Below are 18,956 nucleotides of genomic sequence, written 5' to 3'. Positions count from 1 at the left end.
TATAAAACTCTGAATCCCAAGTTTTTCTTACTTTTCTGGCATAATGAAATGTAGCAATGACCACAGCTCTTTGAGGGAGTTTTGTAGAGGAGTTCCAGTGATAAGGAGGCGATGATTAGATTTAAAATCTATTAATGTTTTATATAACAGGGAATCATCATTTTTTAATCGATGTGCTTCATCAACTCCTATAAATGCCCAATTCAGACCACCAAGGAATGCCTTAAAAGCAGAAGGACACAGTTAATATTTTGGGAGAACAATCAAACTCAAATCTACCCTTTCCATTTGTTCTCTATTATTTGATAGAACCTTTAAGACAAGAAACTCACCCTAAAAAATATAGTTGGCTTTTTTTTCCCTTGGGGGAAGGGAGGGGCTGCCAGTCCTGGGCTTGAGCTCGACCTGAGCACTATCCAAGTTGGACTTTCTCTAGGCTAGATCTCTACCACGTGAGCCTCAGCACCACTTCTGGCCTTTTTCTATGTATGAGGAATCAAACCCAGGTCTTTGTGCATGCTAGGCAAGCGCTCTACCACTTGGCCAAACTCGAGCCCCCAAAAATGTAGTTTCTATGACTAATTCTAGCAATGAGAAAAAATAGAATATGGGGCCGGGAGCGTGGCCTAGTGGTAGTATGCTTGCCTAGTATGCATGAAATCCTGTGTTCAATTCCCTGGAACCACATGCACAGAAAAAGCCAGAAGGGGCCCTGTGGCTCAAGTGGCAGGGCGCTATCCATGAGCAAAAAGTATCCAAGGGCAGTGTGCAGGCTCTGAGTTCAAGCCCCAGGAATAGCAAAACAAAACAAAACAAAAAACAGAATATAAGCTCAAATTTTTTTTTCTCCTGGTCCCGGGGCTTGAACTCAGGTTTTAGACGCAGTTCTCTACGCTTTTTCTACCACATGAACCACAAGCTCCTCTTAGAGCTTTTTGGTGATTAACTGGAGCTAAGAGTCTCATGAACTTTCCTGACCAAACTAACTTCAAACCATGATCCTTAGGCTCATCCTGAGTATCTAGGGTTACAGATGTAAGCCGCCAGCACCTGGTTCAAATCAAACTTTTTACTATCTTATGTACTAGCAGGAAAGACAGCTTGTATCATAACTTGAAATTAACAAAAGAAAAATTTAGCCTAAGTTGTAAGAATCTATCACAATGTCAATTTGGAACAGTGTTATATTTCAAGTATGGTATAATTCACTGCATGTCTTTTATGGGCTACAGATTCCTCATATATAAATTTCAGTATCTGACTTATACTACACAAGTCGGATTCTGCTACTTACTAACTCTGTGATCTTAGGCAAGTTTTCAAACTCAAAACTTTTCAATAAAGTAGAAATAGCAAGTGTCTCATAAAACAGATGAAATAATTAAATGACACAGTATAACGCACTTAGCATACATAGTGTTTCACACAGTGGTCATTTAAACATGTTAGACATCTTCACTTACAAATCAACAGACATTAAGAGTTGGGAAACTTTTCTAAAAAGGGGCAGATGTTTTAGACACTCTACACCAGTAGGCGGTCTCTATCTCATTCTTCTTAGGCAACTTTTTAAGTTTTAACATTTTTAGCTTAAGGGCCATTAAAAAAAAGTCCATAAAATAGCTGTGGCTCACACCTGTAATCCTACCTACTCAGGAGGCTGAGATCTGAGGATCATGACTCAAAGCCAGCCCAGGCATGAAAGTCGGTGAGATCCTTATCTCCAATTAACTACCAGAAAACCAAGTGATGCTGTGGCTCAAGAGACTGGGTGGTAGCTCTGAGCTGAAAAGCTCAGGGTCAACACCCAGGCTCAGAGTTCAAGCCCCATGACCACCACCAAAAAAAAAAAAAAAAGTCCACTAAGTAAAATGATTTAAATGTCTTTTCATAACATGCAGTATAGGAAAATTAAAAAACAAAACAACACAGGTAATACATACCTTATCCTTTAGTAAAATCTCGTAAGTTGTTAAAAGTATATTAAATTTTAACCGTTTGGTCTGGGGGTGCATCCATTCATGAGTTCTTATCTATAAAGAAAATTTCAGGACAACATTTTTAAAAAAATTGAAAAAAGTATCCTTCTACTTAAAATAGATATAAGCTAAAGAGCCATTCAAATTACTCCAGAACCTATGTACATGTTCATGTAATAAAAGTTAATTCTTCTTTATATCAAATGTAAATACCCCAACATATCAAACCTTTAAAAAAAAAAGGCAGAAACTTTACTATGTATTTTTTACTAAAAAGAGTTCTCATTTAATAAAACATAACAGCTAATTCATTTAATGACCCACATAAAAGAAAAAGTATGCACATACACCTATAAATTCTAAACTAAAGTTGGATTTTTCTTTTCTTTTTCTTTTCTTTTGCGGGGGGGAGGTGGGTCATGGGGCTTGAACTCAGCCTGGGGATGGTTCCTGAGCTCTTCAGCTCAAAGCTACTGCCCTACCCTTGAGCCAAGCCCCACTTCTATTTTCTATAGTTTAATTGAAGATAAGAGTCTCAGGTCCTTTTGTGCCTGGGGTGGCTTTGAACCTTGATAGATCCTCAGATCTCTACCTTCTGAGTAGCTAGGATTACAGGCATGAGCCACCTGCCCAGCTAAATTTGAATTTTTCTACAGTTCATTAAACATGGAGTATTATACTTATTCTATTATGCTAGACCAAATAAAAAGATGCACTATGTATTCTTAAAAGTAAGTATTTCTAGACTTCTTCTTTGAGGAGAAATGTCTTACCATGTTTCTGCTATTAATATCACCTAAATAAACCACAGCATTCATTTGAGAAGCCCATGTCTGAATCTCCCTTTGCCAGGAAGTGAGGGTGGAGAGTGGAACAACTAGTAGAAAAGGTCCATACAACTGATGCTCATGAAACAAATAGTTCAAAAATGAGATCGTCTGTATTGTTTTTCCAAGACCCATTTCGTCAGCAAGTATGCAGCTATTTCCTCTGTAAGGTAAAAACAAAAAAAATCCAGTTATGTAAAAAGGCTTCAATACACTAAATGTTTTATATCATGTATAACCATTAATGACATACATAAAATTATACATACACACTGTATATATATGTCATTCTATTAGCTATAATTAACAGCTAAAATAATCTGGCTAAAGATGCAATCAGTAATAAGAAAAATAGTTTTACTATGATAGGCCAGAGGATGTTAAATATCAACAATACTATTTTTAATCAATTATGAAGCCAATACTACCATTCATCTGCTAGAAGTAGAGTCCAGATATTTTTTTTTGGGGGGGGGGGGGTTTGGGGGACTCAATCATGGGGCTTAAACTCTGGGCCTGGGAGCTGTCCCTGAGCTCTTCAGCTCAAGGCTAACACTCTACCACTTGAACCACAGCTCCACTTCTAGTTTTCTGGTGATGAATTGAAGAAAGGAGTCTCACAGATTTTCATGCTGGCTTTGAATTGCGATTCTCAGATCTCAGCCTTCTGAGTAGTTAGGATTACAGACATGAGTCACCGGTAAAAAGTTATCCAGAAAGCACATAGGTATAGTCAGGAGTTTGGCCTATTGGTAGAGTGCTTGCCTAGCATGCACAAAGACCTGTGTTTGATTCCTCGGTACCACACAAATAGAAAAAAGCTGGAAGTGGTGCTGAGGCTCAAGTGGTAGAGCTCTAGCCTTGAGAAAGTCCAAGGACAGTGGTCAGGCCCTGAGCTCAAGCCCAGGACTGGCAAAAAAAAAAAAAAAAAGAATAGTGACAAGTTAAATTCCAACACCAGAGGATTTTCTTCCTAGTATATTACAAGTACTGTTTATATAAACTAGGATGAATACAAAGAAAATGCCAAAAAGTCTTAGGCTTCGTGTTAATGGAAGCTTTCTCATGTTCTTTATTTGTAATAACTTCCTATTTAGCAGAACTGGTATTACTTTGCAAGTGGGGAGAAAAACACTGAAAAGATGGAGAAATGATGGGCTGGGAGTTTGGCCTAGTGGTAGCATGCTTGCCTAGCATGCATGAAGACCCGGGTTCGATTCCTTGGTACCACATACATAGAAAAAAGCCAGAAGTGGTGCTGAGGCTCAAGTGGTAGAGCTCTAGCCTTGAGAAAGTCCAAGGACATTGCTCAGGCCCTGAGCTCAAGCCCAGAACTGGCAAAAAAAAAAAAAAAAAAAAAAAGATGGAGAAATGAACAGAAAAACCAAATTTACAAAGGTTAATGGAGACACTGCTGGAGCTAAATCCCAAACCTCATAACTACTTGACTAGCTTTTCTCCCACAGACTATGCAGAGGCCTAGGGTAATACATTAGAATAATGCTAGAACACATTTCATCTATATCAAGGTCCATATTCCATTACCAAGGAACGGCTGACATTTTAGAGCTAAAGTTTGGAGATTGTAAGAAAACATCTTACTTTAAGCTGAAGAATGATAGCTAAGATGAAGAAATGATTAAAATGAAATAATGAAGGATTTAATGCTTTTTGTACAGTCTAAAAGGGTCCTGGCTACCCCACTTAAGTTGCTTAAGGAAATACTGGATTGTCACAGTATGGTCTCTGGAACTTTTCCACCTCCATCATAGGATCACCATTAAATGAGTATTAGGGGAAGATTGCTAAGTGGTTTTACCTTTAAAGTCTCTCAAATTAATTATTCAAAATACTTACTTGCACCAAGAGTGAGCAAGCCAATTTAAACCATTCAGTTGATAATCTCTTAATTCTAAGCCCTCATGTCCTCCAATATAGCATGGTTGCTTCTTCAGTGCTACAAACCTTGGTCTTTGTTTTAATACCTTTAGGAGAAATAAATGATATGCACAATAACAAAAGTGAAGCATCTATAGCATACAATAGAAATCTCAGCTTTCATTACAAACTGTAAGTCATCATTTCAGATATTTTATGACTGAAAATGTTTGATAAGCTATGTGTGTTGGTACATGGCTATATTTCTCCAGAGACTGAAGTAGAAGAGAGCAAGACAAGATCAGTTTGGGCTCTAAAGAAAAACTCAGTCTCAAAAACACAAAACATTACTAGATCCAAACAGTACAAGAGCAATGACTCAATATTTGGATACCCAATGTTATGGACATGGTATTGGAGATATAAACATAACTACATACACATAAAAACTTATGACTCTATAGACATAATGTTTTATTACATAGATTAATATGTAATAACAACAAACATACAAACCCTCAGCTTAATTTTAATTATGTTCTAAAATCTAAATGCCAGTGGTTGCATATAGAGATTCCCTTCTTGAATATTTGTTTGTTAAATATGACATTTGAAATATGATGTAAAAATCAATGTTAATAAATTCTTAAAAATAAAAAAAGGAAAAAAACAACAAAACTTAAAACATGAGGATTTGGTCAAATATCCCATTTTCTCTAACAATTCACTGAAGTTTTTTGTTGTTGTTGTTTGTTTTCATGGGTCATAGGGCTTGAATTCTGCCTGGGTCCTGTCCCTGAGCTCTTCAGCTCAAGGCTACCACCATACCCTTGAGCAAAGCCCCACTTCCTTTTTTCTAGAGGTTAATTGGAGATAAGTCTCAGGTCCCTTCGTGCTGGGCTGCTTTGAATATTGACCCTCAGATCTCCGCCTCCTGAGTAGCTAGGATTGCAGGCGTGAGACGCTGTGCCCAAGTATTTTTATCATTTCTTTCAACAAAACAAAAGTCAGAAAATGAAGTTTCAGCCAGAATATATGGGCCATGTATATTTCACAAAGATGTTCCATCATATATAACTACTGCTTTAGCCTCAACTTAGAGCAAACAATAAAACTATAGTTTTCCATTCAATGTGACTTCAAAATAGCATTGTCAATTTAATTCAGTCTTACAAGTTTCAGGGTCAGGAGTATACCCAGTGGTAGAGGCTTCCTTAGCATGTGCAAAGACCTAGGTTCGATTCCTCAGTACCACATACACAGAAAAAGCCAGAAGTGGTACTGTGACTCAGGTGGTAAATTGCTAGCTTTCAGAGAGCACAAGGACAGTGCCAGGCCCTAAGTTCAAGTCCTAGGAATGCCGCCCCCCCCCAAAAAAAGTTTCAGTGATTCGTATATTTTAAACCACTTAGTAATATCTTAAGATAGGTATTCTTATAATGCCAGCTACTCAGGCGGTTAAGATAGGACAGAGTTCAAATCCAGCCCAAGCAAAGTTAAGCCCTACCTCAAAAGCAAAAAGACTGAGGATTAACTCAACAGTTGGCATACATGTTATGCCCTTCACATGCTAGGCTGAAATCAATCCTTAGTACCTCAAACAACCATAAAACCCTACCACTAACACTGCCATATAATCTGCAAACTCCCAACATTATTAGTTAAGGAAATCTTGGATGCTTTCTTATATGTCTTTTCTTTTTTCCTAGTTCAGAAGATATCTCTATTCCAAGTTGTCACTACGCATGACTAAATATCAACAATCATCACCAATTTAGCATTTTTTTTTGGGGGGGGAGGGTCATGGGACTTGAAATCTGGGCCTCAGGCACTGCCCCGAGATCTTCAGCTCAAGGCTACCACCCTACCCCGAGCCACAGCCCCACTTCCTGTTTTCTAGTGATTAAATGGAGATAAAAGTTCCAGTTCTTTAGTTCCTGGACTGGCTTTGAACTTTGATCCTTAGATTTCAGCCTCCTAGTAGCCAGTATTACAGGCATGAGCCTCTGGCGCCAGGCTAGCATCTTTCTCAAAATCTGCCATTACCTAGTAGTAAAACATTGATTCTAGGATAGCAAAGCAATTAAGAGGATTATCACCTCCTTAAAACCTATTAAGAAATACTCTCCAAACCAGCCAGTCTAAAATTAGGATTCAGCTATGCATTCTTAAAATATCTATGATATATAAGTATATTTCATTAATTTAAAACTGCAAACAATACTCACTTTACAATCTTTAAAGGGAGTGGTTTTTGATTGGTTTCTGCTAAAATACTCATCAATACATGCTTGAAACTTTTTGGAAATGAGAGCTCCATCTTCCCAGCTACACTCTGAATATGGAAGGCCCTGCCATTTGCAATAATAATCAGGATAACCAGCAGCTGATTTTTGATTAGAATGAGCTGTGAAAAAAAATGAGGTATTAATTTTATTTACATTTAATTTCAAAGAGAAGTTACAGTTTACTAATTCTTAGTAAAGACTACATTAATAAAAATTACTTAACTGTTTTACATTACTATATTTTAGAGTAAAGCTACCATATTTAATGTGCAAGCAGTTCACTGTTGATGTTTACATAGATTTCAAATACAAAAAGAGAAAAAAATCTAGCCAACCATAGTGGGACACATTTATAATGCCAGCTACTCAAGAGTGCTGAGGCAGGATTGCCAAATACAAGGCCAGCATGGGAAACAGCAATATAAATTTTAAAACAAACTAAATTAAACAAAGTGATGCTTTGTCAGAATCAATACTAACCAATGATACGCTCCACTATTTGATACTGTTTATGTAGATCATCTGTTAGTTCTTGCTGGCAATTATAGTATTCCACATCTTCTGGTGAAGCATTTTTCAACCTGTAAAATTATAATCCAGGAACAGCCTTCAAAATTTCCTCCAACTTATCCTTCCAAATATTATCTATAGCCTAAGATATTCCATTGATAGTTGAATTTTAATTATTTTAACAAGAACTAAATCACTAAATTTTGCAAATGTGTAATATATAATGCATGAGGTATTCAAGGAGAAGTTATGATTCTCTCTTAAGAGTTTTATGTTGAGATGAAATAAAATACAAATAGGCTGTGAACTGATCCTTAACTTCACATCCCTTTTTATCAAAACAGCTTAGTAATAATTATTTACTATTTTATAAAATATGGCATGTAGTATACTTACCATCTTATTGTTTCCTGATCCTTTTTTTTATAATTATCCAATTTTTTCATTCCTCTAACATTCTGCTGCTTGAGAGTTTCTTCTGTCTCCCAAGTGTTGTGGATATGGGACCATCCTTTCCATTTAATTAAATACTGGATGTCTCCTGGTTCCTTGTTTTTGTCAAATCCTGCATTTGGGTCACCATCTGCTTCAACTGCATATATGGTTGTAGTAGCACCAGTAGCTAAAAACAATAATATAAGACCTTCCATGTAATCATAAGACTGTCCTTTCAACTGAGTTTTAGTAATATAGTCTCTTTACAGATCAACCCTCAGGGTATAGAAATTTTTAGAAAACTGTGTTACATACAACAACAACAAGTAATCCCCTCAGTTTTAAAATTGGGGAAAGAAAGCTTTCAAACTGCAGTGAACTACTTAAAATTATGTATGAGTATGAGGTGGATAGAAAATTTTAATAATTTCAAGTTATTTTTTAATATTACATCAAGGTCACAAGCTATAAGAAATACACTTAAAGACATAAGGAACTTTTCAGAAGCCAAAACCTTTGTGAAATCCAAAATCCTTAAATATCAACTAATGAAGTATATGTAACAAGATACTCAAGTCACAAGTTAAAAACTAAGAATCCACAATGTAGGATATGTAGTCATATTGACACTGTGAAGGAATATCAGGGATTAAACCAATTACAGTTTTACATAAAAAAGAATAAGTAAAATAGTAAAGTCAAAGCATTTCGCTTTCAGAATAGTTAATTTTTAAAGAAAGAGCTTACAATCACAAACATGACTGTATAATACTCTAGTGAACATGACTGAAACAAACAGTAAAATGTCTTTAAAATACCTCCTTTTCTCCCAATACGACAATCCATAAACCTTTCTATTGTTTCAAATTCCTCTTCCTCAGGTTGAGGAACATCCTCTCCACAGACTTCGAGTAGGTCATCAGAATCTGTTTTCATTTCTTCGTCTTCCTTGTAGCTAACATTAACAGTGGCTTGTCGACGAGAACTTCTTTTGTCATTATCATAATCTTCCTCCTCATCATCATCTTCAGATGAATCAATCTGTCTCTTTTTTTGTCCAAGAAGTTTTTTTCCATTTTTTGACTTAGATCTAGTGAGAAGCAGGACAAAGTATCTTACAGAAGTATTATAAGCAGGGCCATGAGAGTAGCCTAGGGGTATAGAGCTCGCAAAGCCCTGGGTTTGATTCCTCAGTGCCACATACACAAAAAAAGCCAACAGTGTCGCTGTGCCTCTAGTGGCAGTGTGCTCGCCTTGAAGAACAAGCCCAAGGACAGTATCCAGACCCTGAGTTCAAGCCCCAGGATTGGCACCAAAAAAAAAAAAAAAAAAAAAAAAAGCAGTCACAAACAAAATTTAAGAAATCATATTGAAAGATACAACTTTCTAAAAATCATTTTTTCATTTTTAGTACCAGATCAGGAAATATTACTCACCTACTTGGAGGTTTTCTGCTTCTGACTTTGTTTTTTGGCTCATAATCAGATTCTGTTTCCTCACAGCTACTTTTATCTCTTTCTTCTTCAGATTCTGAATCTGAACCAGACTGAGATGGAGATCCTGACCCAGACATCTGCCAGTCTTCACTGTATATAAATTTACAAAAAATAAACATTAAGTAAATTGTGACTAATAAAATACAAAAATAATCAAATCAGATAATTATAATCCACTGAATATAAATACTATTACTTCCACCCATATTACAAAACACCAAATGCCAAACAGTAACACTAGAATTCTTTTAATAATCACAAAATCCTCTTTTAATGCCAGAGTTTTATCATTTAGTTAATCCTCAAATAAATAGCAAACAAATAAATGTTTTGATGCTCATTCTGGATGAAAGAAAGCATGCGATATCTTATAGGACATAGATTTAAAATTCTTAAATAGTAGATGTGCCACCACTAAAAACCAAACTTTTTGAAAGATTTATAATACCCTTTTGTTTTCTAGTGGCTATGCTTCTTTAAATATCCGTTTAAAGTGCTTTTTGCAAAATGCACTTATCAGTGGGTGTTGGTAGCTCACACCTTTAATCCTTGCTGCTCAGGAGGCTAAGAGTGAAGTCCAAAGCCAGCCTGGGCATGTCAGAGACTCATCTCCAAATAACCACCAGAAAACTGGAAGTAGTGCATGGCTTAAAGTAATAGATGGCTAGCCTTGAGGTGAGCCCTGAGTTCAGTCCCCAGGACTGGCCAAAATAAAGAGGTAGTACCTAGGTAGAAGACAAATAGTCAATGAGTCATAAAATGATGGGTTTTGGACTGGTAACTAAACTACAGAACTAGGTTTCCTAGCATATAGGGCCTTGGATTTTATTACAGGCAGCACACATGCATGCATGCAGGCAGGCAGGCAAGCGCGCATGCATGCATGCAGGCAGGCACGCATGTACACAGAGGAGGGTGGCAGTATAAAATACATCTGAGGAAATAAACAATTCAGAATAGCAAAACAAGGATTGAAAACAGTAAGATATTGGAGCATGATCCAATATGATTTATAAAATGATAAATAGAAAATATCCAAAGATACAATGACTGAATTTTTGGGGGGGCAGGGAGGGAGGGCCAGTCATGGGGCTTCAACTCTGGGCCTGGGTGCTGTCCCTGAGCTCTTCAGCTCAAGGCTAGTGCCCTACCACTTTGAGTCAAAGCACCACTTAATGACTGCAATTTTATAAACTAATAAATAAAAGAATTCTCAACACTAGACACATGAATCCTATAATCCCAATACTCAGGAGGCTGAGATCTGAGGATTGTAGTTCGAGGCCAGCCTGGGCAGAAAAGTCCAAGAAACTCTTATCTCCAGAAAAGGCCAGAAGTGGTGCTGTGGATCAAGTGACAGAATGCTAGCCTTGAGGACAATGAGCTTAGAGTGGCCAGCAATTTGGCCTAGTGGTAAAGTGCTTGCCTAGCATGCACAAAGACCCGGGGCTCCATTCCTCAGTACTGCATACATAGAAAAAGCCAGAAGTGCTGCTGTGGCTCAAGTGGTAGGGTTCTAGCCTTGAGAAAACTCAAGGTCAGTGCTTAAGCCCTGAGCTCAATCCCAGGACTGGCCAAAAAGGAGCTTAGAGACAGCACTCAGACGTAGAGTTCAAAGCGGAAGGAAGGAAGGGAGGAAGGGAGGAAGGGAGGGAGGGAGGGAGGGAGGGAGGGAGGGAAATGTTTCTAGTGAATGAGAGAATTCAATTGGCTAAGATATAAAATTTATTAGTAGAGCTCTTGTCTAGACCACACATCTATTGATTCATAAGGACAGATATACATGGAAAGAAAGAGAGCAGGGAAGGAAGAGATGAAGAGAAAGAAAGATAAAGCTGAAATACAAGTAAAAATAAGAGGAAAATCAAATCTTTCTAAATATATGTGTCATTAGCAGGATCTACTCTTCATAGTATCTGGGTCAATATTTAAAGACAACTACAATGACTTCCTAGTTGAGTTCTACAGACAATGTTTACTTCACATGTAGAGGAACAATAAATATAATAAAAACTAATAAAACTCAATTATCTTGTAGCCTCGGGGACTATTTTTTTCCAGGTTACAAAAATTAAACAGGAGGAAAAGTTTTAGGGAATAAGGAAATGACATTAATATCTCAGATGGTCCCTGGAGGATAAATGTTATGGATTAATGTTTTAAAATAAAAACCTAAAGAAAAAAATTACAAAGTAGATTTGGGGACTCTTTGTAAAAGAGAAACAAAATCATCAGCAACTTAGTTACAAAATGGCATACTCTTTATGCTTTTTCCTTTTGACGGCACTTGATGAATCATCAGAATCTTCACTGCTTGAGGAATCCTGGAGAGAAAAAAAAAATCAATGTCATTTCATTCATAAATAAAAATTAGCCATATAAACAAAATTTTACTTGGCATACTGTCGAATATTTGTTTTGCTAGAAACAGTATCTGCAAAGCCTCTGCATTCATTTTGTTCCATTTCTTCAAGTACTAACATTTTGTTTTAACTTAAAATCAGATAATCATCACAATGTCAGCATTCTGCAACAAATATAGCAATCTACTATCTCTGATCTAAGCAGACCATGACTGCTCCACTAAAGGTGCTGTGGTAGCCAGGTGGTGGCTCACACCTATTAATCATAGCTACTCAGGCAGCTAAGATCTGAGGATCACAGTTCAAAGCCAGCCTGGGCACTAAAGAACCACTAAAGAACATGAGATTCTTATCCCCAATCAATCACTAGAAAACGGGAAGTGGGGCTGTGGCTCAGAGTAGGGGGACCATAGCCTTGAACTAAAGAGCTCAGGCCCAGCGGTAGGGATGGGGCAGTAGTAGCCTTGAGCTGAAAAGCTCAGGGCCAGCTCCCAGGTTGAGAGTTCAAGCCCAAAGACCGACAAAAAAAAAAAAAGGTGTTGTGGTATTCCAAACCTGGAAATATGCTTTTCTTCACCATTAGTTTATATAGTTTCCCCTAAATGCTTTTGTGCATACACATAACATGAATGCTTGTATGAAATAGAACTACTATATTGTTACATCTTTTTAACTATTCTTTTCCAACTATGTTGCTTATTTTGTGTTATTATTAAGGGAAGGATAGAGAAGGGATTGTTAACCTATATCATGGAGGTAATTTGTCAGGAGTAATAACTTCTAACTATTTTATACCAAAGGAATAACTTCTAAATAATATTTTATGCCAGTTAAGGATGGCAATAATTGGAAACAAATATTTCAAAACAGCTACTACAAAACATTTAATGGCTCATGCCTATAATCAGGATGTTGTGTTTTGAGGATCACAGTTCCAAGTCAGCTCAGGTAGAGAAGTCCCTTTGAACATTCTTATTTCCAATTAACCACTCAAAAACAAAAGTGGAGGTAAGGTTCAAAATGGTAGAGTAATAACTATCTTCGAACAAAAGAACTCAGGGACAGCTCTCAGACCCTGAGTTCAAGCACCATGATCGGGAAGGGGGGGGAATAATTATTATTATTAAATAGTCCTTAAAAAATATGAAATGAACATGAGCCTGGTGTAGTGGCTCAGGCCTGTAATGCTAGCTGTTACACAGGAGGCTCAGATCACAGTTCAAAGGCAGCCTGGGCACTAAAGACCATGAGACTTTTATCTCCAATTAATCCCTTGAGCTCTTGAAGAGCTCAGGGACAGCACTAAAGCCCCAAGTTCAAGCCCCAGGACTGAACTCCACACCCCCCCCCCAAAATAGATTATGAATGTCTGAAGTTGTTACTCCAGACATAATAACCTATATCTTATATGCCAAGTACCACAGTGAGATTATTAGTCATTATATATGTATAAGGAAATGTTACATGAAGTAAATATGTACAAGTATGGATAATTTTAAACCTTTTGATGTTATAATTTAATGCTATGTTTCTTCATTGATGTCTGTGCATATAACAAAGGTATTTATAGGTGTATATACCATACTTATTTTGTATTTAGAGACTGGGTTTTATTATGCAGACTAAAATAGCTTCAAATTTATAATCCTCCTTTCTAAAATTCAATAAATATTGGAGTTATTAGCATGTGCCAACATGGCCAGCTAGTTTATTTCTAATTATGGTGTAAAGACATTCACACAAATTTCTAATTGACTATTTGGAATTAACCTCTAAAAGTGAAGACAATGAGTGATATTATGAGTATAATTCAAAATGTCTGACACATTTGCTATTTGCACTTTCAAAGCAATTATATTAACTACACCTATGTCTCCTAATATGACAGATTTTAATGAAAACTGACCTCATCTGACCCACTATTAGATGAAGCTGGGTGTTGCTGCTGCTGTTGCTGCTGCTGCTGTTGTTGCTGCTGCTTCTTGAGCATTGCAGATCTCTGAACAGCCAAAATACTAGGGCTAGATTTCCAAAACTGTAACAGATACATAAATCAGGTAATAAACTGTGGCAACAACTGGAGGGGTGGGGAAAGACAACAGGCTAGCTGACAATTCCAATGTTTTTACTCTTTCCAAGAAATAAATTAAGGCCCTTTGTTGCCTTTTGGTTAATCACAAATTGGTACTGTATCTGACTTTGTTACCTGGTATATTGTATATATGTTTGTTTATCTGAAATAGGAAAGGAAAGGGGAGTAAACAAGATGATGGGGAGTGGTTGGGGGGAGGAAAAGGGGGAAAAAAAACATAAGGGGTATCAATGTGTGAGAAGCAATGTACCTACTATCTGGTGAATGCAACTGTAACCCCTCTATATATTACCTCGATAATAAAAAATAAAATGGCTGGGCATAGTGGCTCACGCCTGTAACCCTAGCTTCTAATCCTAGCTACTCAGGAGGCTGAGATCTGAGGATTAAGGTTCAAAGCCAGCCATTTTATTTGCTCATGTTATGTATAATGCAGTATCATTACAATAACAGTTAAATAAAATGCTAAGCTTTAAAGCTGTAAGTTACTTATGGTGTACTGAATTTCAAAGACATGCTTTTGTTGTTTACAGTATTATTTTCAAAAAATGTGGTAATATGATAGTACTACACAGTGTGGCTACCTATTTTATCATTGTTAGGTAAAGTCAAAATATAAATCTACTTTGTCACTAAGCACATTACATTAACTCAGTCTTATTTTTAATAGTAAGAATTCCCCATCAATGAAGCAACATGTTAATTTATATTCTTGGCCTGCACATCCTATCGCCTCAATGAAGCAATTTCATTTATATTCTTGGCTTGTGCATCTTATCTCCTTTAAAGTATATACTGTTAATCAAGGGTTGCATTTATAAGACCACTTAAAGCCCTTAATTTGTAGTATTAGGGATGAACTCAGGGCCTCATACATGATATAGACAGGTGTTCTATCATTAAGCTATACTCTAAGCCTCAGGAAACAGAATATTTTTGAAATTTAACCTGCCTCAGAGCAGGCAAAATTCTATCTGTAAGTGCATTTTATTCTTGCTGTTTTAGTTAAATCTCCTTTAGGCCAATTAATTTAAATATATCACCACAGGCTCAAGAATCACTGAGTGTTAATTTAATGTTTTATTTTTTATTCTAGAAGGCTTATTAAGAATGGTGTAAGGGGCCAAGAGCATGGCCTAGTAGTGCTAGAATGCTTGCCTGGCATGTATGAAGCCCTGGATTTGATTCTTCAGGCTACATGCACAGAAAAAGCTGGAAATGATACTATGGCCAAAGTAGTAGTGTTAACCTTGAGAACGTGTTCAGGACTTGAGTTTTAAGAGCCAGGAATGGCAAAAAAAAAAAAAAGAAAAGAAAAAGAGGGGGGTAGGGAGGGAAGTGGGGGTAAAGGTGTAAGCCAATGCTAGAAATTTGCCCAAAGGAATAAGAAATCTATTTTTCAGTGGTATTTTAATTACCTCTGCTCCATCAACCTTCGGTGGTTTGGCTTGAACTTTTTCTCGGGATGTATCTGATTCAGATTCTGACTGACTGCCTGAGTCAGATCCAGAGTCAGAGTCACTGCTACCTGACTGGCTACTGCTTCCATCGCTACTGCTTCCAGAACTTGAACCTGATCCAGAGCCTGAAGCTGATCCAGAATCATCATCCGACTGGCTAAAAGTTGAAAATAGACAATTTCAAACGAAATTCATTAGGAATATAACTTTTTTAGAAAGTTAGTAGGAAACTCAAGATATTAAAAATTTCATGTGTGGCCAAATAGAAAAGGGAATGTTTAAATAACTCACATACATTTTTGACAGGTTAACTTAAGTTCTGGCCAAAACATGGGTTGGAATTACAATCGTAACTAGCAAAACCTACCAAGTACAGAAGCCTGGGTGAGAAACTTAGATAAAACAACCCTCAGAACATATACCTTTAAAAGGCTGGCCCTAGTAATTATAAATAAGGAATAATGTGAAGGAAATTTTTATAGCAGGTAGATATATATTTCTAATTTCAACTTGCTTTTAAGACTACACCTCTGGAGGGAGCATAGTGGCAGTGTGCTCTTCTAATTGCACTAACATAGGCTGTGGGAAGAGGAATATGAGTTCTTACGGCCATCCTGAGCAACATGGTCACAATATAGCCAGATTTGTTTCAAACAAAACCAAAAGAGAAAAATATTTATAACTCTATCTGACATTCTTGGAGATTGCAATTTATTGTAATTAAGACACTATAATAATTTGCTTTTTAAAAATCAGGCAGGGGATGTGGCTTAGCTGTAGACTGCTTGCCTAGTATGCATGAAGCCCTCGGATCCAGAACCACATAAACAAAAAAGGCTGGGAGCAGAGATATAACTCAAGTGGTAGAGTGCTAGCTTTGAGCAAAAAAAGCTCAGGACAGGGCTGGGAGTTTGGCCTAGTGGTTAAAGTGCTTGCCTAGCATGCACGAAGACCTGGGTTCGATTCCTTGGTACCACATACATAGAAAAAAGCCACAAGTGGTGCTTAGGCTCAACTGGTAGAGCTCTAGCCTTGAGAAAGTCCAAGGACAGTGCTCAGGCCCTGAGCTCAAGCCCAGGACTGGCAAAAAAAAAAAAAGAAGAAGCAGCTCAGGACAGTGTCCAGGGCACTGTCCTGAGTTCAAGACCCTGGGACTGGCAGGGAAGCACTAAATAAATAAACAAATAAATTAATTAATTAATTTAAAAAAAGTTAAACATCTCTGAGAACAATCACTAAAACTTTCATGGTTCCAAAATAACTTTAAAAGAGTTAACCAATTATCATAATACTTATAATCTTTATATAGAACCGTAAGAAAGTATCTTAACACTTTTTTTTTGGGGGGGGGCAGTCCTGGACTTGAGCTCAGGGGGCCTGAGCACTGTCCTTAGGTTTTCTCAAAGTACCACTTCTGGCTTTTCTATGTATGTAGTACCAAGGAACCAAACCCTGGTCTTCATGCATGCTAGGCAAGCATTCTACCACAAGGCCAAACTCCCGGCTGCAACAAAACTAATTTTAATCCATTTCTAATTCTTGGGTGCTGTGGCTCACACATGTAAATCCTAGCTACTTAGGATGCTGAGACCTGATGATCAAGGTTCAAAGCCAGCCTGGGCATAAAAGGACCTGAGATTCTTAGTTCCAATTAACTTCCAGAAAACAGGAAGTGGGGCTTGACTCAAAGGTGGGGTGGTAGCCTTGGACTGAAGAACCCAGGGACAACACCCAGGCCCAGGAGTAGGGCAGTAGCCTTGAGCTGAAGAGCTCAGGGACAGTGCCTGGGGTCCAGAGTTCAAGCCCCATGACCCACAAAAAAAATAAAAAATGTATACACATACACAGAGAGAAGGAGGGAGGGAGAGAGGGAGGGAGGGGGAAACAGGGAGTCTAAAAGTACTTGACTACAACTTATTTTTATTCCCAATAGCATTTGTTCATGCCATAGTAAACATCTGAATTACTTAGAACTCGGATATTAAATTTCTGGTCACACAGCAGACTCAGCTTTTGTCATGATTTCCACTAGCTTCATGAAAAACTACAGGTAAAAGAATAGCATGGCAAAGACAGAGGCGTCTTTTTTTCAAAAGTGCCACCAGATGGCAGAATTACTCTAAGAAACATTCTGCATGAAAACTAAATTTGCAGAAAGGATACTGATTCTCCAAGCATAAGTTTAAAGTATAAACAAGCCACAGTCAGGTTTATTTGTTTAAACCTATTACTTCTAGGTTTATGCTACCAGACCAGTTATGCCATTATTTCTATTTTTTGATCGTGTTGTGATCTCTAAATGATGTAACTGCCGTGTAAAAGTAGGATTGAATCTGTTCAAATAAATTATAATAGTCCATCAAGAGAAGAGATCCTTCTTAAACACAAGTCTCCATCAAGCTTCTAAGTATTTATTCAATAAATTTCATTGAGAACCATTAGTATATTAGGCTTTGAGGACACTGAGATACAACAAAGCCTTTGCCTTCTGAAAGAGCTTGGAATGTTAAGTAAGGTAACTTACTTAAACAAACCTGTCTTCTCACAAGTTTCAATCAGCTATAATGAATAAAGTAAAACCCAGTGGAGAAGCCAGACAATACCTGTCCTGGAGATAAAAAGTAGCAACACTAGGGAGATAAGCCAATCTCACCAAGACAAGTCATCACATGTGTAACCTGAGGAAAGAAAAATAGGACTAGAAGGGGAAAAGTAGAATATCAGGAATGTGGAAGGAAAGAAGAGGGCTAGGGAAGGGTGATAAACTGGGTGGAAAGGATTAATTATACAGGTATATTAAAATGTCATAAGGAAATTACTTTGTACTTAGTAAGGGGAAAAAGTAGCAACACCTATAGTAATGAATTACAACAGCAGATTCTACATGTAGCAACTCTTAAAACACACCTTTACTTGCACAGAATAAGGGGTACCTAATCTATATTTAAACATAAGTATGTATCATACAAGCCCTATTTGGGGGGGAGCAGTCCTGGGCTTGAGCTCAGGGCCTGAGCACTGTCCTTGGGCTTTCTCAAGGCTAAAGCTCTACCACTTGAGCCTCAGCACCACTTCCAGCTTTTTTCTATGTATGTGGTACTGAGGAACTGAACCGGGGTCTTCATGCATGCTAGGCAAGCACTCTACCACTAGGCCACTCTACTAGAAGCCCTAATTTTTTTAATTTATAAATTAATCTGTACATTTCAAAAACAAATCTCATTGACGTTTGGAGATTAAAGTGGCATGACAACTGATTCCAATATGGTATCTTCCACTAGGCACTAACAAGAGACTGAAACGAATAACCACACTGAAATACAAATTGAAGATTAAGATACTGCATCAATGTAAACTGTTCTGCATATATTAACTATTCAGGTCTTACAGAAAAGAACTTTTATTTTTAAAAAAATACCAAAACACTAGTGTATAAGAGACATGACTTTTGCAACCTACTCTGAGTACTTCAAAAAATAAATCCCCCAAGGTTATGAACATGGTCTTGAAGACATAAACTACATAGGCATAAAAATATATGATGGGATATATATTCTATAGACATAATGTTATATTGTATAGATTGATATGTATCTATGACATATAAACCCTCAGCTTAATTTTAATT

The 18,956-nt window shown here is 37.2% G+C and overlaps 1 protein-coding gene across 2 annotated transcripts in view; it reads right to left on the bottom strand.

Moving 5' to 3' along the window:
* Chd1 (chromodomain helicase DNA binding protein 1) overlaps window positions 1-18,956 on the bottom strand; it is an 89,080-nt gene that overhangs the window by 44,202 nt on the left and 25,922 nt on the right. For both annotated transcript variants that reach the window (XM_090331584.1, XM_090331585.1), the window contains exons 3-14: window positions 15,287-15,485; window positions 13,683-13,811; window positions 11,673-11,737; window positions 9,354-9,503; window positions 8,736-9,007; window positions 7,879-8,104; window positions 7,453-7,553; window positions 6,913-7,091; window positions 4,664-4,791; window positions 2,753-2,969; window positions 1,944-2,033; window positions 32-222 (exon numbers count right to left, since the gene is read on the bottom strand). In XM_090331584.1, coding sequence (XP_090187710.1) covers window positions 32-222; window positions 1,944-2,033; window positions 2,753-2,969; window positions 4,664-4,791; window positions 6,913-7,091; window positions 7,453-7,553; window positions 7,879-8,104; window positions 8,736-9,007; window positions 9,354-9,503; window positions 11,673-11,737; window positions 13,683-13,811; window positions 15,287-15,485 — 1,947 coding nt within the window. The remainder of the gene's footprint in view (window positions 1-31; window positions 223-1,943; window positions 2,034-2,752; window positions 2,970-4,663; window positions 4,792-6,912; window positions 7,092-7,452; window positions 7,554-7,878; window positions 8,105-8,735; window positions 9,008-9,353; window positions 9,504-11,672; window positions 11,738-13,682; window positions 13,812-15,286; window positions 15,486-18,956) is intronic.

Source organism: Megascapheus bottae, chromosome 4 (genome assembly GCF_031878675.1).
Source record: "Megascapheus bottae isolate mThoBot1 chromosome 4, mThoBot2.hap1, whole genome shotgun sequence".
Lineage (NCBI taxonomy): Eukaryota > Metazoa > Chordata > Mammalia > Rodentia > Geomyidae > Megascapheus > Megascapheus bottae.
The sequence above is the reverse complement of the archived record's forward strand: the minus strand, read 5'-3'. Positions and strand labels throughout refer to the sequence as shown.